Source organism: Podarcis pityusensis (genome assembly GCF_964106645.2).
Source record: "Podarcis pityusensis genome assembly, chromosome: 14".
Lineage (NCBI taxonomy): Eukaryota > Metazoa > Chordata > Lepidosauria > Squamata > Lacertidae > Podarcis > Podarcis pityusensis.
The window spans coordinates 35,058,681-35,083,657 of NC_138039.1; the positions used below are offsets into that span (position 1 = coordinate 35,058,681).

At 43.6% G+C, this 24,977-nt stretch overlaps 1 protein-coding gene across 2 annotated transcripts in view; it reads right to left on the reverse strand.

Annotated features, from left to right (window-relative positions):
• Positions 1–227: 227 nt before the first annotated feature.
• Positions 228–24,977, reverse strand: part of NTRK3 (neurotrophic receptor tyrosine kinase 3) — a 421,404-nt gene continuing 396,654 nt past the window's right edge. For both annotated transcript variants that reach the window (XM_080980344.1, XM_080980345.1), the window contains 2 exons: positions 4,033–4,191; positions 228–917 (listed from right to left, as the gene is read on the reverse strand). In XM_080980344.1, coding sequence (XP_080836470.1) covers positions 732–917; positions 4,033–4,191 — 345 coding nt within the window. In that variant the 3' untranslated portion in view covers positions 228–731. The remainder of the gene's footprint in view (positions 918–4,032; positions 4,192–24,977) is intronic.

Here is a 24,977-nt window from a genome sequence, read left to right on the forward strand (position 1 = left end):
ACATGTGAAAGAATCAGCAAACTGGGGCTTTTTTGGAACAGCATCTGTCCCCAAATGCTGAAAGTAGAAGTCGGGTCTGGGTGGGGGGGCAATACGAAGGTGGTTGGGGGTCAGTAAAAGGAAGTTCTTCCAGGGGGCATCACCCTGGATCAGAGCCCAGTCTTTGCCAGTTCTGCACCAGGGGACGGAGCCCACAAAGTGCAGCTACAGATCAGGCACAGTCTCGCCAGTTTTTAATTTAATTTAATTTTTTTTTTTTTTGGCGGGATTATCTCTTAGCGTTCCCAAGTGGGTTGAGCTCCACCCAGCAACTGGAACCAAAAGAGCGCAGTAGGATTCACAGTTCCACACCTTGAGTTAAAAGATCCTGTTTTCCCTTTTTCTTTTTTTTGTTCCTTTTTAATACTGTAGGTTCTTTTTCCTCCCTCGCTCTCTCCTTTTTTCTTATAATGCCTTACATTTTCCTGTAATGGCAGCTTCTGGTGGGAGGTGAATATATCTTTCTCTCTATATATATTATCTCTAGATATATATATATGTAAGCCAAGCTGCTTTACAGGTGGGTTGTCAGGACCTTTCTGTTTGAAGTTGTAATTGTCTTTTTATTTGTTCAGTGTTGTACGTGTAGCAGGCACTTGAGTTTATATGAATATGTTGGCTTGAGGTCAAGGGAGAGGTAGGGAGGGGGAGAAGAAGGGCAGAGCAACGGTGTTGGAGGAAAGGGACCGCTGCTAGCCAAGGATGTCCAGGTAGATTGGTGTGGCTTTGCCCAGGGCATGAAGGATCTTGTAGATTTCCTTGATGTTCAGCCGCTGCTGAGGTTCCCTCTGCCAGCAGCCCAGCATGATGTCGTAAACCTCCTTGGGGCAGACTCGAGGACGCTCCAAGACTCGGCCTTGGGTGATGCACTCGATGACCTGCAATGCATAACAGAAAAGTCACATACACCCTGAATCATCTTTTTAAAGTTTACCCACCTGAGATGAGCATGTGTGTGATTTAAGCATTTTACAATTATTAACAACAATAAACAAAACTGCTCCGGGATTCTTATTTTTTTTTACTTTGAAACATAATATTCTGCAAAAAATGACAATGGTTCTTCTGAAATAAACTCAAAACCTCAGTGTCTTAAGGTCAGGTCCACTTGCCCCTCCAGATGTGTTTCTGCTAACTTTAGGGAGAATTCTTTGAATGTGGGCTACTGCTGGATTTTAACCTTGGTTTGACTAGCTCATATTGTAATATCTGGCTTTCCCGTATGCTGGAAGGGTTGTAGGGTACAAGGAACACACTGGCATAGGGGATTTAACTATATGCACAAGTTCTGTAAGTCCAGGCTTTAACAGGAATTAGCATTATTATTGGCAAACGTGTCATTTTGGACCCTAAGTTACATCTTTTATATGCTTTTGATGGTGCTAATGCCAAACCTATTTGCCAACAATTAATTTTATATCTGCTAGTTGTTGCTCATTACATAATAGCTCAAGGATGGAAGAGCACTTTTTGTTACTCTTTGGACTTCTCGTTTTAAAAAGTAAAGTTTATTGTCATCCCTGAAAAACTGACCCTTAAGATACATGCTGCCAGGGGCATTGTGGACTCCTCAGAATTTGAATCTGCTTGGGGGCTATCTCATGGTTAGCACATTCCTACCAAACATAGTTATCTGGCATCGTTTATGAATATTTGCCATATCTTCTATAAATGTGAAACTTGTATCCCACCAGGTAATAAATGTTATGCTGTTCATTCTTTTTTTAGCTTCATTTTTTTATCGTGTATTTTTATTCTCCTTGCCTTTATGACTGTTTTTATGAAGCATTTTAGTTTGCTGCTTTGTTTATTTAAAAAAAGAAAGGAAAACCTGCTCGAGTTAGCTTTTGTGGGAGGTAAGTATTCTCTTGACAATATTGTACAGGGGCCACCTGTTTCTCCAGAATTTATTCCTATATTCTCTTGCCATTCTTACTCCTAGGTAAGATAACTGGGGTGGGGGTAGGATTTGTCAGGCAGCTGTTATTACTGGTTGCCCCCTCTCCCTTGTCTGAAGCTCAAAAGCAGCACTGCAGTGGCATCCCAATGACCTGACATGCACTGCCAATAGCAGCAGATCTCAAACAATGCACTGAAGGCAGCCAAACCCAGCGAGGGTGGTCCCCAGAGCTTATTGCTTCTGAATAGTAATGGGCACTGCCACACATTCAAACAGATAGTTATCATTCCGATGTTTGCATATAAATAGCAAAAAGGGTAGAGAGATTAAGAAACTCTGTGGAACACAAAGAGAAGAGAGAGGGGTGATAAAAACAAGACAGGCAAACGAAGCTATGTAGTCACAAAGCCAAGAGTGGTGGTGGCTACAGGGAGAGGTGTCTGTCAATGTGATGGCTCCAGCCCTGCTGTTGGATAGCAGGTACAAGGTTCCAGTGAAATTTCACCTTCCATGAAATGTGAAGTAACCACGCTTAGCTACTTATACTGAATCAGGCCATTGGTCCATCTATCTCAGTATTATCTACAGTAGTTGGCAGTGACTTGCCAGGGTTTCAAGCCAAAGTTTCTCCCCTCCACCCTACACACAGACTTACTTGGAGATGCTAGAGATTGAACCTGATAGAGGCATGTGATTATGGAGGCCAATGCTTATTGCCCCAACACAGGAAGCTGCCTTATTCCAAGTCAGACCATTGGTCCACATAGTTTCATATTGTCCACACTGACTGGCAGCAACAGATTTCCAAGGTTTCAGCCAGGAGACATTCCCTATCTGAGGATGCTGGGGACTGATCCTGGAACCTCCTACAAGCAAAACAGATGCTGTACCATTGAGCTATGGTCCTTCCCCAAACACAAGAACATAGGAAACTGCCTTATATTGAGCCAGATTATTAGTCCATCTAACTCAGTACTGTGTACACTGGCTGGCAGCAGCTCTCCAGGGTTCTGGGCATTGTTCTCTCCTAACCTCACCAGGAGATGTCAGGGACTGTGCCAGGGGACCTTCTGCATGTAAAGGAGATGCTTTTCCATGGAGCTACTGTTCTTCTAACATTCTAAGCTATGTCCCTACCCACAAGATCTGTAGGTCTTTCAAGAGCATCCCTCACAAACTTCAAAAGCAAACCTTGAGAATATTCTGAATTGTTTCCAAATGACAAAATTACATCATTTCTTCCCTCAGCTGCTCCTAAGACCAGCTTTTCTGGAAACAGGATTGGATATTCCTCCTGCCAAACTCACACATCAAACCTAGGCCAAGTGTTTCCCACAAATGCATGGTGTGTGTGTGTTGTGCATGATATGTTAAATGACAGTAACAGGCAGCACTGAGAGCACAGAAGGACCTGCATTAGGCATAGAAATAAACACCTTCAATTATTCTCTGTCTACAAATGTTTATCTGGAGAGGAATGTTTATCTGGAAAGCAGAAAAATGCACACACACACACCCTTTTTTTTTTAAAGGCAGAGCTGAAAATCTAATAGGTACACAGAAGGACAAATCTGAGCAAGTTTTCATCCCTCACACCTCAGTCAATTTTGCATCTCACACCACATGAGTCGCATCTCCTGCTAAGCCTTACAAGATATTTCTGCAGATACCTCTAAATGTAGTCTAGCAGTTCTCTCTTAACAGGTTTTTCTCTTCTTCCATAATTCCCTACAAGGTTATTTTATTTTTCTGCGGTTCTAACTGGAAGGATGCTGAAACCCAGGACTATGGAGGGTGGAATTGGGAAACTTGCTTGCTTGCCACCTGCTCAACTGCTGCATAGATTTCCTACAATTTTCATTGGTCTCTGCCTATCCAAGCTTTTGGATAGTGGATTGCGGCCTTGTATCCCTTGGCTGTTTCAATGCCTCTGGACCAGCTGGTAGAGCATGAGACTCTTAATCTCAGGATTGTGAGTTCAAGCCCTACACTGGGCAAAAGCTTCCTGCAATTGATATTAACTACCCTTGCAGTGCCAGGAGATTGTTTCTGCGTGTGTCCCCCACACCCACCCACTGCTACATGCCCAATACCTCTGTGTTTGACAGCTGGAACCATGGCTGCTTCCCGTATGTGAAGATTTCCCAGAGGATCACCCCAAAACTCCAGACGTCGCTCTCTGTCGTGAATTTGCGGTACATGATGCTCTCAGGAGGCATCCAACGGATGGGGAGCATGGTGTGACCTCCAACCTGCATGATGGAGCACAAGACACAACAAGACTTTGGTTATTAGAACTGTAAGAGAACAGGCCATAGTCAAGTTCAGCTTTGGGATCATTGAATGCTATATACACACATACACAAATTGAACACTAGTAACTCTGGGAGAATGTCTCAGCTACAGTCTTTCTTTCCAAGATGCTAGCTTATTACAGCAAGGGAGGTTTTGAAAATATCCTGGGTAGAGATGGGAGAGGTCTCCCCAAATTGTCTTGGATTAAACGTGGAAATATACTAGATAGAAAAGTGGATAATCTTGGACAGGGATCAGCAACCTTTTTCAGCCGTGGGCCGGTCCACCATCCCTCAGACTTTGTGGGGGGCCAGACTATATTTTGAAAAAATAATAATGAATGAATTCCTATGCCCCACAAATAACCCAGAGATGCATTTTAAATAAAAGCACACATTCTACTCATGTAAAAACACCAGGCAAGCCCCACAAATAACCCAGAGTTGCATTTTAAATAAAAGGACACATTCTACTCATCTAAAAACACACTGATTCCCAGACTGTACAAGGGCCGGATTGAGAAGGAAATTGGGCCGGCCCTGGCCCCCGGGCCTTAGGTTGCCTACCCCTGATCTTGGATCATTTTCCCCAAGCTAACACAGAAAACGACCCACTTCTATACCTTTTAAATCTCCACCTATTCAGTGTAAGGGAGGATCATTGTTCTATTATACTGAACAGGCGGAGAAATGAAAAGGCTACAGGGTCAAAATGTGAGAAGGAGGTATCTCTACTCTTGGCTTTTGCCCTTGCAGACTTGCAATTCTGAAGGCTTAGAAATAAGGCCCGGGGGCTGGATCCGGCCCAATCACCTTTTAAATCTGGCCCACGGACAGTCCGGTAATCAGCGTGTATATACATGAGGAGAATGTGCCCTTTTATTTAAAATGCTCCTCTGGGTTATTTGTGGGGCCTGCCTGGTGTTTTTACATGAGCAGAATGTGTGCTTTTATTTAAAATGCATCTCTGGATTATTTGTGGGGTATAGGAATTCGTTCATATTCCCCCCCCCCAAAAAAAAATATAGTCTGCCCCCCCCCCACAAGGTCTGAGGGACAGTGGACTGGCCCCCTGCTGAAAAAGTTTGCTGACACCTGGCCTAGAAACTTGTGTGAACTCTTAACATATATTAATAACACTCAGATTCTGTGGAATCTTAACAACACGTTCTGCACCTTTCCCTTCTTGTGCTTCCACTGATTCTTGGCATGGATGCAGCTTGATGACGAGACATAGAAATCTGAAAAGGCATTTGGATTTCCTGCTTTAAATTACTTACTTTTTAAAGCATGAGCCGATTTTCCTATTATGCCTATTATGGCTATTTTTGTGCTAGGCTTTTCTCTTTTGGCTTGCTCACTCTTTATAAAGTCTATAAAATGGCATCAATCCACTTGAAGTCATGGTATGCGCACACGAGTAACTTGCAGCTGCAGTCTTTGGAAGACGAGCCGGCCCTTACATATACTATGGTAATGGGAGCATAACAAGGGAGATTAAAAGACTCGTTGTGCTTCTGAAGCAGTGATGTTTGCCCAGCTCTTGAAACATCTGTATCATGGCTCCAGCCCTCTTGGGGATGGCAGGAGGGAGGAGGAAAATAGTTCTGGGACCAGAGTTTCCTCCCTCCTTTTTAAAAGTTATTTCTGTGCACCAGGTGGATGCATAAAAGCAGAGGGGGAAACAGCCTGGATTTATGTGTACAAAATGAGCAAAGTCTAGGAAAGATTTTGAAGGCCTGCCCTTGGGATTCAAAGAGAGGTTGCAGAATAGCATGGGCTGAACTAACAAAGGCCCTGTCTCAAATTCCTTATTTGAAAATAGAGATGTAAAGAGGCATCATTTCCCTCCCAGCCCTTTATTCATGCCACACAGCACTGTTTCTATTCCGCTACAGTTAGGTCTTTTGCCAAAAAAATGGCCTTATTCATCTTGTGATGAATTTACAAAACTTTCATAATTAATTAATTAGATTCCACCCGATTTATTTACATAGAAAGGAAACACAATGCAGATGAGAGGGCTGGGACTTAATCAAGTCTGTATCATTTACAGCAGCAAATACCAGTTGGATTCGCTGGGTTAATTTTCATTCGCAGCATCAAAAGTGAATATCAGCAATTTTTGCCCCCATTTCTCTTTCAGTCAAACTTTTCCAACATCCTTGTTAGAGAACAACATTTCCCCACCTGGCCAACAGGAAAAGAAGAATCTGATCAGTACTCTTTTTTTGGTCAAGGCTAAGCTATGTCCATAGAGCAGGACCTCTGAAGTTCTGAGTATTAAACTGAGATTTACAGTTAATTGATGAATAGACTGCTTAAGACCCCTGGCTTATCAACTGCTATGGACTAAATGACAACTACTGAAGGAAACATCTGAGTAAACAGAAAGAAGCTGAAACATTCACAGCTATGTATTGTACTCACTACTGGACTGCACTACAGAGTTTGGGCTCTGCTCCTAAGCTATACAATTAACAAGAGCTGGGAAGTGATTTATATAATGCGCTTCTTTTTTAAAAAGAGGAAAATAAGCACTGAATATTGGATGGGTTTAGCACTTTGGCTGATTAATTTCATAAGGGGACAGGAGCAATATTATGCAATCTAAATGTGCACCATGCAAGACTTCTCTTATAGTGCATCACATTCTGCATAGTCATGAGTTACCCTTAATGTTTTGGATTATGTTTACAGATGAATCACAAGGACATCAAAATCATTTGAAATGGAATTTGTGCATTCTGCACTTTCTTTAATAGAACTCATAAGCCATGCAGAGGCAATATTAATTCTGGGGATAATCAAACACATGGAAAAGGAATCGTGTAAGCTAGCCCTGATCCCCAATGCCACACATCAGCCAGGTCATCTGCAGAGAATTGTGGAAGTGAAGACCTACAAGCTTACCATTTATTAGGGGTGGGCAATTCTGTCTGTTTCACTTTCTCTCCCTTTCTCATTTTCCCCAGGCTTAAATTTAGTTCTCCATCATTTCCACATCAGTGTACAATAATTTTCAATAATTTTCTTATTGGTTTTCATAACAAAATATAACTAGACAACTAAACATAATCACACACACATATAGATTTTGCCAGCTGCCAGGTCTTTTATCCTATCCATGTCTTTATAATACCCATTGCTCTTTCAGTTTCTCTATCTCCTATGTTATTTCAGCAGGGCTGCATGGAACCATCCTTCCATTGCAATGTCATCTTCTCGAACTAGTGTACTTTTTTATATAAAAGTACTCATGACAATTCATCAGCATGTTCGTGTTTTTCTTCTTTTAATATACATGTTATTTTCATGGGTGCCTTGGCAGTATATAAAAGCAATAAATAAACAAAACAAATACATGCATTTCATGAATGCAAATCACTTTCCCTTGACGGAATGCCTTCTTTTGTATATTTTTTTTCACTAATATATACATTTGCATGCACATCCAGCCTACTATATGCAGGTTTGTAGACATTACTTGGCTGGAGAACTGCATTGCAGAAATGTAGGTAAGGGCAAATTTTGAAGGATGGTAGTGTTTCAAGCCACATATAATTTAGGAAAGTGTTGGCTTTTCCAGTGCAAACTGAATCAAATTTTTCCTGCATCCTTACTGCCTCCATTCAGGCGAATCCCAGTACTGAAAGTGGGATGGAATGATTCATAGAAAGTCATTCATAAATAGAAATAAATGAATAAATACAAATGTAAAATGTTTGGGTTCCATTTTTCACTCACTCTGGAACCATCCTACATCTTTCAAGACTTCCCCAGTTCCTTTCTCTCCCCTTCTCCCACTTCAGTAAATGGAAGAACCAGACTGGAAGACTTGTGAAAGCCAGGAGTGAGGCCAACAGAACTGACCCCACTTCTTCCTCTGTATAGTTAATTAACAATTATCCTTGGCCTCAAGGGTATCTGCACAGGGCTTTCAAAGTAGGTTTATATCATACTTCTTTAAAGACATGGTTGTTTCCGATTGGGAAATTAGTCACCGTTTTGAGAAAGGTAGAAGTGATTCATTGGGACACATGAAATTAATCAAGTTGCAGTGAGTTATGTGCAAGTAATGAATCAAGATCATTGCATTCCTACTGGAAGATAAACAGAATAGCATTGTGGGAACCAGCAATGGGAAATGACAGCAGCAAAGCAGGGATGAGAAACAGTTATCCAGCAGGAATTGTGACATCCACCGATGAGGCAAGTTTTGTTAACAGCGTACAGAATTACACCAGGGGAAAAAAAGAAACCAGAACACATGGGTCAGAGGGTGGTGTCTGAAACAAGGAGCCTCATATCTACTCATAAAGGCTCTCCATGAGATTTAGAACCCTTGCAAAACCAGAGTCCTGAGTAGAGAACCCTGATTCACCTTGTGATGCCTTGTTAATACAGTGGTACCTCTGATTAAGAACTTAATTTGTTCTAGAGGTCCGTTCTTAACCTGAAACTGTTCTTAACCTGAAGCACCACTTTAGCTAATGGGGCCTCCCACTGCCGCCATGCCACTGCTGCACGATTTCTGTTCTCATCCTGAAGCAAAGTTCTTAACCCAAGGTATTATTTCTGGGTTAGTGGAGTCCAACTCAGGAATGTGAGAACCTTCCCTGAATCACCCTGATTCACCTAACAATTCAGGGTACACACAGACAACCCACATCCCAACAAATACCCATGCCCGTATCACCTACAGATATTAAGAGGGGGGTGACAAATTGGGGCATTTCTGCTGCATCTAGTATAACACAGACAAGGAGCAGCTATTTATTTAAAGAAGCTCAATTTATCGAGATTAGCAGTGCCTGTTTGAATACAGCTGATCGATATGTTGTAACAAAAGGAGAACATCAAGGGATGAAACTGAGAATGGGTTGGCTATATACTCAATACTGAGCAAAAGATTATTATTTTTGTTAGAGCCTTGCAAACATTGTAATAGATTTTGATGCAAGGGAAATTATTTTAGGAGGTGATATGAATACGGTCATAGATAATGCACCAGACTGAACTGGAAGAAATAGAAAACCACGAAAATTATTGAACACATAATTTAAGAAAGGAATAAGATATTCGCAGCTTTGAGAGATATGGAGATGCCAGCGTTTAGAAGTGTGTGTGTAGGGGAAAGACTATCCATTTTCCTTCAGTGCAAGAAACAATAATTCTAAAGATAAGTATGTTTGAGTAACTGCATAAATCAAGTCATTTGCATACTTACAAAAAACCTATGTGTGGTTAAGAAAGAACACTGGTAATATAGACCTTCATAAAGTCTACATAAATGTGGTGTGCTGTAAGGAAACAATACATTGCTGTTTTAGGGCAATAAGGTTTACATTACAATCTTATACATGTCGGATAGAAGTAAATCCCAATAGTAATGTGACAGAGGGAAAGGATCCTATTTCCTTTCATACAAAGTTATTGCCATCAGAGGGGGGTATTTGAATAGGGCCTTAGAGGTGCAGTTTTTAATCCCAATGAATCATCAAAGGATCATAGAATTGTAGAGTTGGAAGAGACTCTGAGGGTCATCTAGTCCAACCCGCTGCAATGTAAGAATCACAACTATAGCATCCATGACACGTGGTCATCCAACCTCTGCTTAAAACTTCCAAGGAGAGTGCACCACCTTCTGAGAGAATCTGTTCTACTGTTCAACAGCTCTCAGGAACAGTTCTTCCTGATTTTCAGTCAGGATCTATTTTCTTGTAACTTGAATCCATTGGTTCGGGTCTTACCCTCCCAAGCAGAAAAAAACAAGCTTGCTCCAGCTTCCACATGGTAGCCCTTTAGATATTTGAAGATGGCTCTCCTATCTCCTCTAAATCTGAGTAAGCCTCAGGAAGAACTGCATTATCGCTGTATGGAATGACATTTTTGCACAACGGAACAACAAAAGTGGGACAATCCCCACTTCTCCCCCACCTGAAACATTTGTATAAAAAGTTACAGGATTTCAGTATTAATTTCTGGGGCATGCATCGGTTGGAAACTAAGCAGCATGTCTTCCCTGGAAACTTTTGCAGGTGCAAACAGTATTGATCGCATATAACTGCCCCAATACCATCACGTGCACAAATCATCCTGAATGCATAATGAGGAAGGAGTTTTGAGGGGACCCTAGTGAGTTCATAGCAGGTGTGAGATTTGGAGCAGGGAATTCCTGACCTCAGTCTCTTACCTGCTATGCCAAGCCAGCTCCAGAAAGTAAAGCTCAGAATTACAAAGAGGACCTTTCTTCTCCCCCCAAAACTGCTTGGCTAAGGCAGGCAACCTGCTGGCAATCAATGTGAGCTGGATGTTATGGGAGCTGTGGCCAAGGAGGAAGATAAATCCGCTTGTCCTGGCTAAAATACATTTGGAGCACCGGAGGATTCTTTCAAGAACAGCATAATCCGCTGAGCACAAATTTCCATGCCTGCATGCAGCACCTGGAGTCACCAGGAGCAGCATGCATTGCCAAAGGCACTGGAATAAAACTGTGCAGAGCTTAACAAGCCTCAGTATGAAAACAGCCTTTGTTTCCCCCTCTTTTGTAGAGGAATTTACATTTCACGTCCTTGGCTCTAGAGAGAATCATTATGTATTTTCTGTACATGGGGAGCTGAGCATTCGCACTAGTCAATCAATCAATCTGGAGTATGTTGAGAGGGAGAAGCCGTAGGTTCTTGCGGTAACAGGGATGGGAGAGGATGAGGAGTGGGGACCTGAATACAAAATGACTGGGAAATGATATTTGTTCATTAAGGACGCCATGCCATGCTCAACTTATCTTGCTGGTATTCAAATTAGCACCAGGGCCGTGTCAAAAAACCTGTCCTGCAATTTCTCAAAGGGTTTCCTCTTCTGCGAAAGAGGCTTCCATTTTTCTGCCTCGTTCTCAGGGCAGTCAAGGATTCCTTTAGAATTTCAGTGGGTGGGCGTTTAGACTAAGTTTCTCATTATATGGCTGCCAAGGGTGGTGTTAATCTGGTGATCCAACCAACATCAGTGTCAAATCTTTGCCAATACATTGACAATTAGGTAAATAATTCAAAGATTAGAAATTGGATATGAAGGGCATAGGTACTAATAAGTAGCATAGACAAAACAGCCCAATCAAAGTAAATAACATAACTGCTAACTCCCTCCAGGCCACTGCTAATCCAGTGATCCAAACAATATTAGTGCACACCACGCCAAATCCTGGCCTTCTTACTACTGGATATCATTCATTGGCCTGATTCGGCTTCCTGTGTTTAAATACTTTATTTTTAATCATAAGCCCTCTTGAAGACTTCATGGTTGAATTTCAGTAAGAACATAATAAGAACTTGCTGGATCAGGTCACTGACCCATCCAGTCTCATAATGGCCAACCAGATGCTTCTGGGAAACCCGCAAGTAGGATTGGAGCACAAGATCACTCTTCCCTCCTGTGGTTTTCCAGCAGTTGGTGTTCAGAAGTTCTACAGCCTCTGATTGTGGAGGGAGAGCATAGCAATTCTAGCTAGTAGTCATCAATATCTCTAACCTCCATGAATTTGTCCTATCCTCTCTGAAAGCCATCCAAGTTGGTGGTCATCACTGCCTCCTGTGGGAGGTTGTTTGAAGAACTTTCTTTTCTCTGTCTTGAATCCTCTAATGATCAACTTCACTGGATGCCCATGAGTTCTAGTTTTATGAGAGAGAGAGGAAAAGATTTCCCCATCTACTTTCAAGGCTCACCAGGTTCTGGGAGAAGGGGGGAGTCTGAAATGCTTTCTAAAGACACTGTGTCCATCAGCTGTCACCCCCTGTTGCTTCCTCTTCCTCCTCTTCCTTTCCCATTATCTCCCAACTTTCCCCCTCATCTGCCTCTGAGCGGTGACCTCCCTCAAACCCCTGTTGTAATTCTAAACTGCCTTCCTCTTCTCTGGAAGGGTCAGGCTGGGGAGGCAGTCTCCACCATTCCTCCTCTGCCCAGTCCCTGACAGTACATGAGTATTTTTATACAGTTATATGCATTATTGCTTGTATCTGTTTACATGTGAGTTACTTTAGGAAACCGTATCCACATATAATATTATATGCAAAATAATCCACATGGTAATCCATATAGTATACCAGAATTCTTCATATTTTTCATGGAACCTGTAACATAATAGCTTGTTTCTCATTGAGCTTAAGAAGCAAGACAGCAATGTGTGTGGCGGCGAGAGAATCTGTGCAGATAAGCTCGGCATCACAAAATGCCATCCCCATTCCCCAAAGTGTGCCGGTGCCTCCATCATGCACATGGATGCTACTGTTTTGTATAGATGAGGACCAGCAGTGGGAGAACTGAGTTTGCTATTCATATCAAGGAATGTATCCATATTTGTTATTCCAGTGGGGGATAATTTTCTGTAAGCACTATTTAATCATATTTGCCCTCCTTTCCCCAATTATATATTTGTGTGTGTGTGTGTGTGTGCATACACACACACACACACGGCATTTCTTGGATTTGTCAGACTTTCCTCAGATAGTCTCTCTGCTCCAGCACACTCTTTATCACCCACTGCTTAGCATACAGTTTTTGCAGCTGCTAACGTGACCATAATACATATTTCTTTGATAGTTACATCTTGAGTGAAATCAAGCAAAATTCCTTTAATGTATTTCCTTAGGCTATGAGCTGTAACTCCATAAATAAGAACAGAAGGAGAGTCCTGCTGGATCAGACCAATGGTCCATCTAGTACAGCCATTATTAATAAAAGAGTAGTAGCTGCTGATAGGTTTATTCTCTGTGAATTTATCTAATCCCTTTCTAAAGCTATCCAGGCTGCTGACCATGACTAGATCCAGTAGCAGGAGGAGGATGGTGATACGTGAAGGTACCATCAAATACTTGAGGGCTCTGAATCCCTCATATCTCTCACACAAGGCAGCTGAGGAATGGAAGAGAAAGAAGTTTGAGTACACTGAAAATGGAGGAACACTGAAAGGCAAAAAGTGGCTGGTTTAAACAATAGCAGAGGTTGGTGCTAAGTGGGTTTGGAGGGGAGAGTGGGAAGGACAAGGAAGTGGTGAGGTTGGCATCTTGCTAACGCACCAGCAGAAGCACCAGATTGGCTCTTCCAGTGTGTCTATGGCATGCTGACACCTCGCTTGTCCGCATGCATCACCTTGCTTGTCCACCTCTCCCTCCCAGGAAGTAGCAGTGAGGTCAGGTGAGAGGGAGAACTAAATTTCCCTATCCAATTTCTCCACATAATTTTCTATGCTTTTCTATTAGATCAGTAACCACATCAGAATATCTTGAGACTTTAGAAAGCCCCCAGGATGGATGTTGATACAGCATTAACTACAGTGCTCTCAATCCTCATTCTAGATTTGCTTCTTGACTCACTTCAAGGCATCGAGGTTGAGCTCCTAGTTTGATGAAAACAGGCTTCACAAGCATGAAAGCAGCACAAATTCAAAATAATATTGATTTGCTTTTGAACAAGAATGTCAAGGTCTCCTGAGGACACATCTGGGTCCTGTAAACTAGGAGAGTTCTTAGCCTTTTAATTTGCTTGGCATTACTAATCCCGAAACTCCAAACCTGCCAAGTCCCAAGGCAAGTCTGAGGGAAGGACTCAAATGATTTCAACATGAGATGAACGTAGGGGAAGTACACAGTAAGAAAAGGAAGGTGTGAGGCAGATTTGCTCAAGGAAGACATAGGCCACATTCACACCATACATTTAAAGAAGTTTGATACCACTTTAAAAGGTCTTGGCATCCCCCAAAGAATTATGAAAGCTGTAGTTTGCTAAAGGTGTTGAAAATTGTTGTTGTTGTTTAGTCATTTAGTCGTGTCCGACTCTTCGTGACCCCATGGACCAGAGCACGCCAGGCACTCCTGTCTTCCACTGCCTCTCCCAGTTTGGTCAAATTCATGTTAGTAGCTTCAAGAACACTATCCAACCATCTCATCCTTTGTCGTCCCCTTCTCCTAGTGCCCTCCATCTTTCCCAGCATCAGGGTCTTTTCCAGGGAGTCTTCTCTTCTCATGAGGTGGCCAAAGTATTGTAGCCTCAGCTTCAGGATCTGTCCTTCCAGTGAGCACTCAGGGCTGATTTCCTTAAGAATGGATAGGTTTGATCTTCTTGCAGTCCATGGGACTCTCAAGAGTCTCCTCCAGCACATAATTCAAAAGTATCAATTCTTCGACGAATAGCCTTCTTTATGGTCCAAGAAGGATTGATTGCCAAACCAATCTGAGAATTGTAGTTCTGTGAAGGGAAGAGGGCTGTCCTTTGGGGGAAACAGCAATAGTGCTTTAAATGTATTGTATGGATGTGGCCACAATGCAACTGAAAGATTTTGTTTGTCTTTCCTAGAGATGCACATTTTGAATTGCTCCAACTCTTGATGCCAAGGCCCAGAATTGTAATTGGGAGGGAACCCCCCCCCTTTTATTTTTTAAAATGTATGGTTCATTTAGCAATCTGCTTGGTTTATGACCCATAATTCTGAAATCAACTTGAATTTAGCAGTGCTAATTTGCAAGAGGGGACCCTGTCCTTCCCTCCACCTCCTTCCTCTCTGCTCTGTTAGGTTTGTTTTTATCCTATGGTTTTGAGCAATCCTAATGAGCCATTAAGAAGCTGCCAATTACCTATGCAAATGAAGAGATGCAGGGGTTGTTGCTCGAAGTGAAAGTCTGCTACCTCAAAAGAGCCTGAGATAAATCACTTCGGCTCAGCAAGACACCTACACCTAAGAGCCCTTTCTCACATGTGCTGTTTAGAAATGCTGACAATAACATAGAGGGTGGTTTATATATTCTTAGTACAATTTTGCGGGGCGAGGAGAGGGAATGCGTGGGAAACTTCTGGCCCAATTTTCAGTGATGGCTGGTGCCCATTGTGAGTGGTAGAGCAGAAGGCAGGGAGCTGCAAAAGTAGCTGGAGCCAGCACCAATAACATGGGGAGACAAATTATTCTTGCTTTATCTCCATCCTCCTCCCTTATAGGTTCTGCAACACTAAGACTAAGGAAGAGGAGGAAGCTGACAGCCAAAGCCACACCCTTGACTGGGCATAAATAAGAAGGCAGGTAGGTGGGGTCTGGCTGAGATCAGAGTGAGGTTGGTGAGGCAGAGGTCCTTTTGCCCAAACAGATTGGCGTCCATTGCTAACTTGAACACCTGCTGAGGTGGCTCAGTATAAACAGCCAATGAGCTAATACCTAAGTGAAATGCTGACAATAGTTTCTCTTCCAAAGTGTCTGACCGCAACATTCACAGTTCAACAGATGTGCCTGAAACAAAGTCTGAAAGAAATAATAGAAGTTGTTCTACAGAGAACTAAATTTGTCATAACACAGCATCACCAGACTGCTGAGAGGAAAGACAATAGCAGTCTGGGACCCTGCAACACTTGGAAGCCGTTCTCCTTGGAATGGCATAAAGCAATATCACTGTCTTCCCTTGCTCTAAGGAGCCACCAGTGCCTTTGTGACAACAACAGCCATTTCACCATTTCCCTTCTTCATCTCATTCCCAATTCATATCTCAGACTTGAGGATGGGAGATGATGATTGCTGTGCTTAAGAGGCCTGCAAGTGTCAATAACAATAGTGAGCAGTATCTTTCTCTATAGAATAAAAATGTAAGAATGACATCGTACACACCCTGCTGGAAGATCAGTAGTGCCGCATCACAAACCTGGATTTACAATTTAGTTGGGGCAGGGCAGAAAAATAGAAGGCAGGTTGCACAACAGCAGTGGCCGTGGCATAGGAGTGAGAAGGGAGAGACACTGAGAGGGGGAAAGTGGCAGAAGAATATATAGATATGTATGACATTTTGATAGTTTCTGTATAACATTTGCTGTTCTTTGGAATTCACAAAATGCAAATTCCAACATCTTTATACAGATGGTGTTGTTCGTTCATCACAAGCCATGGCCTCCAAGATTGTCAATGGCCTTTCTCTCAGTTTGGCCGCTTCAAATATCCGACCAGATCTGCTTCTAAATAAGAGTATACATGAATTAAACAACCCTCCTCCCTTTTTAAAAAGTCCTCTGGATGCCACATAATCAGTTCTGCTGCTGCCTTGGCATTAATCATAATAATATTCAAAATTCATTAGACTTGATTGTTTTGAAATCTATTTTCTATTAATATCAGATTCACAAAGAATGGATTTGGCAGCTGAGTGAAAGACAAAAGCAAGCATTAGCCCTGAAACCCGCCTGGTCCCTTAATTGTTTTCTCTCCCCACGCCCCAACACACACACACACACACACACACACACACACACACACACTCTGTCTGGTGATGAGTCCTGAGGGTTGCACCACACTGACATCTATTGGGCCGTATGATAGAACACTGAACTAGCAATTGGATGGTCACAAGACACAAGAAAAACATGAGAATAAGAGCATCTTTGCTGGATCTGATCATGGTTGATCTGATCAGGTATCCTTCTTCCAGCAGCAACCAGCCTAGATGTCTCTGGAAACTGAGAAGCAGACCATGAAGCTGATAGATGACCTTTGGGGTTTCCCCCTGCCTCTGGTCTTCAGGTCCATGGCTGTTCCATTCAGCTATTGGTCCATTTAAAGAAGTGACTTGTGACTCCAAGATCCAGGAAGATTCATTGCACCCATCTCCTGGATTGAAGAGGCAAGGCTCAAATCAATGGATTTCAATGAGGAACAATTTTATTGCAGGGCTATGCTCTGGATTCAGCTGAAGCCTAAATCCCAAATGAAATTAGGCCTATTTGGAGGGGTCTGGGCTTTGTTTGAGTCAGGCTGAGACAGCTCCAGATCATTACAGGATGGGTTGTGTGTTCCGGAGCAATCTGGGGGGTCAGGGCACAGGGCATCAGGCAGTATGGAGAGGGAGGTGTGGATGGAATTTGGGTATTTAGATTAAGATAATTATACCACTCCCCACCATCTGACTCTTAAAAGAGTCCAAGCGAGATTGCATTCCAGAGTGGCTTAACTGCAAATCCCTCTTCACATAAAACTCTGAGAACTGTAGTTCTGTGAGGGAAATCGTAGCTCTGTGGATGTCCAAACAACTCTCAGCACCCATAACAATCTAAAACTCCCAGAATTATTTGTGGAAAGTCATGGCTGTTTAAAGTGGGATCCTAAGTGCTTTAAATGTATGACATGAATGTGGCCTGTTGCACAATGGTCTGGGCACACAATAAAATCTACTGTGAGCATTGTCAAGAACTTGCTGCATGCTGCTCTACAAACTTTGACAGTTCTCTCTCCTTCTCACTGTTCTGACAAGGTGAAAGTCCCTTTATGATGGATAGATGGATGGTCCTCATTAAATCAATGCTGCCTCATCTAAACCTACCAGACTGGCATTTAGTCAATCTCTTGTGAACCAACATGGAATGGTTCCACAATTGTGCATTTCCAAGGGCTTTGTCCAGTCAACTTCAATATTCTGAGCAACAACACTTTTACCACTTCCCTTGAGATCAGGAGTCTTTCATTCCTGTGTAACACACGGCAAGCAGGTTATCACTGCGGAAATGTCAAAGAAACACTGAGCGAGTTGAAACCAAACTGGTTTCTGACTCTTAAGATGAGAGAACGAGCTATTGGAATGAATCCACCCGAGAAATGGGGGCAAGTAAAAAGCACTCACCTGGGCAGTGTTCTGTATGAAACATAGGGAGTTGCCTTATACTGAATCAGATCATTAGTCCATCTGGCTTAGTATTGTCTACACTGATTGGCAGCAGCTCTCCAGGATTTCAGACATGTTTCTCCCAGCCCTGAATCAGGCCATTGACCAAACCACCTCAGTCTTGTCTATATTAGGGCCATGGGTGGTCTTCAGCCTATTTTGGCATGGATCTGGGAAGATGCCTCCCTTACAGCTTGCTGCTGATAGCTGGATTGGTATGTGCTGGCTGGTTGGCTGGTTGGTGTCGAAATCCCATTATAGCAATCTAGCAGTTTTCATGCAATGAGGTGCAACTTTCCTGTTTTGCCTTAGGACAGAACTCAACAATGAGCTAGTAGCCTGTATTAAAACACTGAGTGAGCTGTCTGCTAATGCTAATTGCCTGTAATGGGGGGTCACTTTGGAGAAACCAAAGAAGATGTATAAGGGGGGGGGGAGAAAAGATAAATGTCAATAGATGTTTGAGTCATAAAGGGCCATTAGGGTGAGAAAGAGCCAAGAAAGCATTTGTGAGCTCACCCTCCGATGTCCCCTGCGCCACAACTTCCTTCTCTTCCTAAAAGCAAATTGGAAGTCCTAAGCTGTCCAGCCCCCAAAGGAAGCATTTTGCTCAAACCATCCACCAGGTGGGATGCAACTGAAAGCTTTTGCCGTAAGACTTCATTAGCCCCCAGTCAGCTGGATGACTTAACCAGCTAAACTTTCCCAGATGTCTTTCTGTGGGCACTTTCCCCCTCCATTAGGGGTTAGCCACAAATGGAGGCTGGAAGGAGACAGGGAGGAGAAGAGAGACACTCATTTCATCTGCGCCTGGCAGGATGAGTGGTGCCATGGCAGTTATGAGCAGGATGCCACATAAAAGGGGAGTAATTTCAAGCCAAACAACATCCTTGTAAAGTCATAGATTCTGCTAAATGACTTGAGGTCAGAACCCCGCAGCCACAGCCTTATCTCCTTCCATTCCATTTGCCGACTTGGGTGAAGTTACTCCAGTCTGCAAAAGCCAACCAAGTTTCTTTCAATTCCTTATCTAAACCAAGAATGATGTCTGAGCTATATTAAATCAAGGCCACTTTAGGGGGCGTGTGAAAATTCTTCTTTTATTTTCGGAGGCTAGCTTCACTTTCCTGCAATGCCAAGTATGGGCTGCTTTATCTGCAAAAGCAGATATGCTGTTTTTTTGCAAGGCAAATCAAGAGGCGCTGTGTTATCACATTCACATTATTGACCCAACTACACATCCTGTTCTCTATTCTCTAAACAGCAACATGCAGATTTGAAGCACCATTGTGGATCACATGCCTGGTTAATTGCCCAGAACTTGAATGCAGATCTCCAGAGCTCTCTGACCCTTGGAACTCTCACCAAGGAACCATCTCCTACTGACCCTGCCTTGCACTCTCAAGTATTTTTGCCTGGCTGGAATATGCCCTTGAACTTTGCTAATGCCTCTTGCTTATCTGGATGAAGGATACAGAGGGGCACAGGCGTGTGTAGAAACTCACCTACAGTACAAAGGTGTCAGGGACTGGCTGGATGAGGAAGAGTGGTGGAAGCTGCCCAAGAACCCCCCCAGGGAAGGCATAGAAGAAGATGACTTAGATCCTGGTGGTGGTGGGATACTGGCCACACCTCAGAGGAGGAGACAAACAGGGAGGTACTAGAAGCAGGAAACTTGAGAAATCATGAAGGGGCAGAAGCAGGCAGGTAGTCCAGCACAGGGCAGAGAGATGATGTTTCTAGTTTGAATGCAGGCTCCAACAGAGACAACGGAAGGGAGTCAGACTCTGCATCTCTCCAGCAGCTCCAGCAGGACAGCCTCTCTGCCGAAGCTCTCCAGCCCCACTTACTCCGAGAATGCGAAAGATGTTACATGCAGGGGCATAGGTAGGGGAGTGGGGAGCAATCCGCCCCAGGTTCCATCACGTAGGGGGGTGACAAATTTTCAAGGAACAATTACTGCCCTACTAGGGTGGTTCATAAAAAAACTTTTTTTAAAAATGCCTGCTCCAAAGGTCTTATCTTACTACACTAGGGATTATATAGCTATATATGAAATTTCATGCATATCAGTTAATAGCTTGACCCTCCTCTACAAAAATAGCTGTTTACTTGGCCATTTTCCTATGTCGTGAAGGCTGAAATTTCAGTTCAGTGGAGCACTTACTGTTCCCAACCCTAACCCTGCGGAAAGCCATCTAATTAGACTTTAATTTGATTTTGACATGTTTTTAGGAGGTAATTTAATTACTGTTTGATTTTATACCAATGTTATGTTTCTGATGTTAGCTGCCCTGAGCCCGACTTCGGCTGTGGAGGGTAGGAGGGAGTAAAAGTTTATTATTAAACTTCCTTGTATTTTTCCCTTTCCTTAATAAACTAACTGCATTTTAGCCTCACATCTCCTTCTCTGACCTGTGAATGTCCTGATCTTCCTGTCAGCCCCTTGACAAAAGGTGACATTTGCTTCCAATGTTCCATTCCTTCCCTCTTGCCTCTGGCTCTGGCCACCTCCTGGAAGATTGCTCATAAGGGACTGTGGCCCTCAGCTTGAAAAGGGTTCCCCACCTCCGTGCCATGCTGCAATTTGTGGCTCTCACCATCTGATCTTTACGTTATCTCTCACCTCTCTCTTTTTCTCTCCTCTCTCCTCACACTTTCACCCACATTTACTATGGGAAATGAAAGGCATTTTAAAACAAACAAATATATGTGCACGCTTCTGCCTCTCTACCAACATGGCACCAGGTAGTAATGCAAGATTTCAAAAGCCTGTCGGAGGTGAACGCGTTGCGGAACTCTAATTATATGGTAGCCTGTGACCTTGTAAGTAGAGGGTAATCTGGCATATACTTGCAAGGGAAATGATCTTGGTATTTCTGCCCGCACCACTGCAGCCTCCTCCAGAAACCGAAACACAAGCCATGAACATGGCAATTAATCTCTTAACCTGCTTGACACTTCCTGACTCTGGCATTTAATAACCTTTGAGGGGCACAGCGTATCTGCAGACAGGCTCCGCTGCAATCATGACTAAACCAAGAAACACAGATGATGGGCTGAAGCAGCCTTGTACAGGCTTGAGGGGAGAGGGGGTAGAAAAGAAAACAACAAAAATGTCCCTTTCCTTAAGAGCTGGGGTGAGGAACCTCCCACCTGTGGGTTTAATCAGCCCAGTCAGTAGACCTCACTCGGTCCACAAGGCTTTATCCCCATAAGCTATGCCCACCTGCCCCACACCTGATGTTCTGTGTGATGTCAGCTGTGGTGCAGTAAAGATGCAACTGAAAAGGAACAGGAGTGTAGAGTCAGCTCTTGGCTGTTTCTTGGCAAGATAGGCTTTGTGTCAACACTGATCAGCTGATTGACACTGATCATGAGTCCCTTTCAAGGTGCTACCTGACATCATAATGATGGAATGGGACTTTTGCTTTTCAACATTTCTTCCATACAAATGCCAAAAGGTTCTATATGTCTCTTCATTCAAGCAGACAAGAAGCATTATCACATTATAGCTAGGTTAGATGGATAAATAGCAGCTTCTAGACAGCAGATTCCTGCGCTACCACCTGAACTGAACACATCCCTTATAGCTTGCCCTGGAATGTTCCTTGAAAGATTTGGAGGGAGCTAAAAAATTCCAGAACAGAGTGCTTCAGAGGCACATAGAGTCCAAAGTTACATGTGGAAAGAGTAGTTAAAGCCATGGTAGGTATCACTGCTCACCTGACTTCCAGTCGGCTCCATCACTGGTGCTTACTGGGAGATGGGAGGGGTCAAGACAATGAGGAAGTTGGAGTAGGGCAAACACGTTGTCAGGGACTGGCTGGATGAGGAACAGTGGTGGAAGCCACCTGCCCAAGAACCACCCAGGGTGGACATAGAAGATGACGACTTAGATCTTGGATCATGGTAGTGGGACATGGAAGAGCAGTCTGGAGAAGGGACGAGCTGGGAGATGCTAGAAGCAGAGGGGTTGAGCGATCAAGTGGGGTCAGGAGAAGGCGGGTCTTCCTGGACAGGGTTAGAGGCTGAGATTCACAGCGTGAGCACAGACTCAGATAGATAGGAGTCAGAGTTTGGCCCTGTTAAACAGCAGCAAGACAGTCCCAGTCCTGCAGGCTCGCCTCCCCATCTGACACCTTGCCCTAGGAGAGTCCTGCACAATGCTGAGCAATGGCCAGACAGGCCCAGAGGAGGAGCCTACCCTCTCGATGCAGCCTTCGTTTGCTTGGGAGGGCTCGGGAGCCCTAAATGGCCTCGGTCCTGTATACCTGAAGGAGTGTCTCCACTCCCATCGTTCAGCCCGGACACTGAGATCCAGCGCCGAGGGCCTTCTGGCAGTTTCCTCACTGCGAGAACTGAGGCTACAGGGAGCCAGACAGAGGGCCTTCTCGGTAGTGGCGCCCGTCCTGTGGAACGCCCTCCCATCAGATGTCAAAGAGATAAACAACTACCTGACATTCAGAAGACATCTTAAGGCAGCCCTGTTCAGGGAAGTTTTTAATATGTAACGCTGTATTGTTTTTAACACTTGATTGGGAGCAGCCCAGAGTGGCTGGGGAAACTCAGCCAGATGGGCAGGGTATAAATAAATTATTATTATTATTATTATTATTATTGTTGTTGTTGTTGTTGTTGTTGTTATCCAGAGTGAGAGACTAGAGGGGGAAAGGTGGGGCTAGTGGTCCGTTTCAGCAACATCTCAGCTGGATTAAGACAAACCAGAGGACTCCACATTGTTGTTATTTTATGTTAACAAAAAGCTAATTGCATTCCATGCCTCCCATGTGCCCTGTGATCTACCTGGGCTCACTTGACAGCTTCTTGACACACCAGGAGCACCAGATTAGCTTTGCTGGTGTGTTTGCACCATGCTGACCTCATCACTGCCTTGCTCTTCCCGCTCTACCTCCTGGTAAGCAGCAGTAATGCGAGCAACTGGAGATCAGATGAGAGGTGTCACCTCATCATGCAGTCTCACAGGCCTCTCTATCTGGCCCCTGGGAATTTTTCCAGGCCACACAACTACACACAGCACAGTACAAACAGGATGTGTGTTCCAGTAACTGCAGCTAAGGAAAGGGAAGAACTCTTTACTGTAGTTCCTGCTCCCAGATATTGATTAACCAGACACTTACAATCTGGCCCTGATCTTGATCCTTTCTAATATAGCCATATTTTTTGATTAAAAAAGCCAATTTATGAATTCCTAATTACTACTCTAATCACCTCCACTAGCTTTTCTCCAAGGATCTCAGGGTGATGGGGAGAGATTCCAACCCCACCACCTTTTTCTCGTTACCACAAACCTATGAAGATTATATGTCAACTTCATGGGTGAGCAAGAATTTGAACCCAGGTCCACCCCCCAACCCTACACTGGCTCTCATGCCAGCAATTGCCTCCTGCACGGGTCAAGCATTTCTACCCTTTCGTTATTTGGATGATCCGTATATTTTCATGCACATTAAGTCCACTCATGTTGCTCCCTCTGGAGCAGTTATAGCTTATAAAGCAATCACCGCAATGATTTTCAGATTATAGTCCAATAAAATCTGATAATTTGTTACAAAGCATTCAGGCGGGTATTATATGGCTCTTCTGACATTTAAAAATAACGCTTCATAGTCCATTTTTCAAGGCTGGGTGCTGTCATAGGATGGCAGGATTCACTACTCCAGAATGCAAACAGGCACTTACTCGAGAACTGCATCTCATTTTTATATGTATGAGTGCCAAGTTAACAGGCCAAATGTCTACCATGTCTCATTTGAAAAATAAAATAAAAATCCAGTTTTTAACTCAGCTCAATGTACATTCACCACCACGACTATAACACCCCAGTTACCTCTATACCAGCTTGAGCCAAATTTATAATAATTTGCTTGCACCAGGGTCCATGGCTGCAAGGGGGCCTAGACTCTGATTTTTTTTCTCTTTTTTTAGTAAAAAGTCTCCTGTTACAAAAATTATAAACGAAACAGGCAGGCAGATGAGCCAGCCTTATTGTCCCTGCCTTGCAGTGTTTGTGCTAAGCCACTGTGAGCAAAGTCAGGGCTATGACTGGCAGGTGAGCTGTTTCAACACCAGGGTCGAAATCCCAGAGTCCTAAAGAGCTTCTATTTTACTTGTAGTGCTTTTTCTATCACATGTTATTGTCTGTTGAATCAGCGGCGAGCTTCATGCTCCGGCACCAGGGGGCGGAGAGCAGGTGGGGGCGGAGCTGGTGCACGTTCCAGGGGCATGGTGTGCCACCCACAGGGGTGTAGTGGGCATCCTGGAGGTGTGGTGCACCGCCCACAGGGGCGTGGCATGTTGTCTGGGGGCGTGGCATGTCTGGGGGCGTAGCACGCCACCTGCGGGGCTTGGTGCCCAGCGCAGGCGGGGGACAACCACGATGGCACCCCACCAGGATTGTGCTGCCAGGGGCAGTATGCTCCCCCCACAATCCTCTTCCTCCACCACTGTGTGGAATCTCTGTACATTTGCTCAGGTTAAAGGAACCAAAATTTGATATCTGTAACACAAGCACTATGGTAAGTCCCCTTTTGCAGCTATTTCTATACTATTTTCTATATCTTCACAAGAGCCATGGAAGGTATGTTAGACTGAGAGTTGGTAAGTGGTCAAAGGTGCAAAGTGAGCGAAAATAATGGTGGGTTAAGTGAGTTTAAAATATGAACATGCACATTCTCAGAGGTATTTTATTACTGTTTATCAAGGAAGGCATAATGCTTTTTGTCTGTGTATGATTTGGAGTCTACGAAACCCTATGCCATAATAAATTTGTTAGTCTTTAAGATACCAGAAGACTTATTTTGTGCTGTGTTATTTCATGTGTTTCTTTGGGAGGGATGGGGGAATGTATTTGGGGAATGGCTTGAGAGACGCTGATGCCTTTATCGGGTATTGATAGAAACGTAGGATACCTGAGTTTTTCATGGGGCATATGTGTGTGGAATTGTCAATATCCACTAATAGAACTGTCAAGATGCTCTCCTGACTTTAAAATTACTGTCTTGTTGATGGTAGCGATTTACAGGACAGCTAAGTAATGGATGT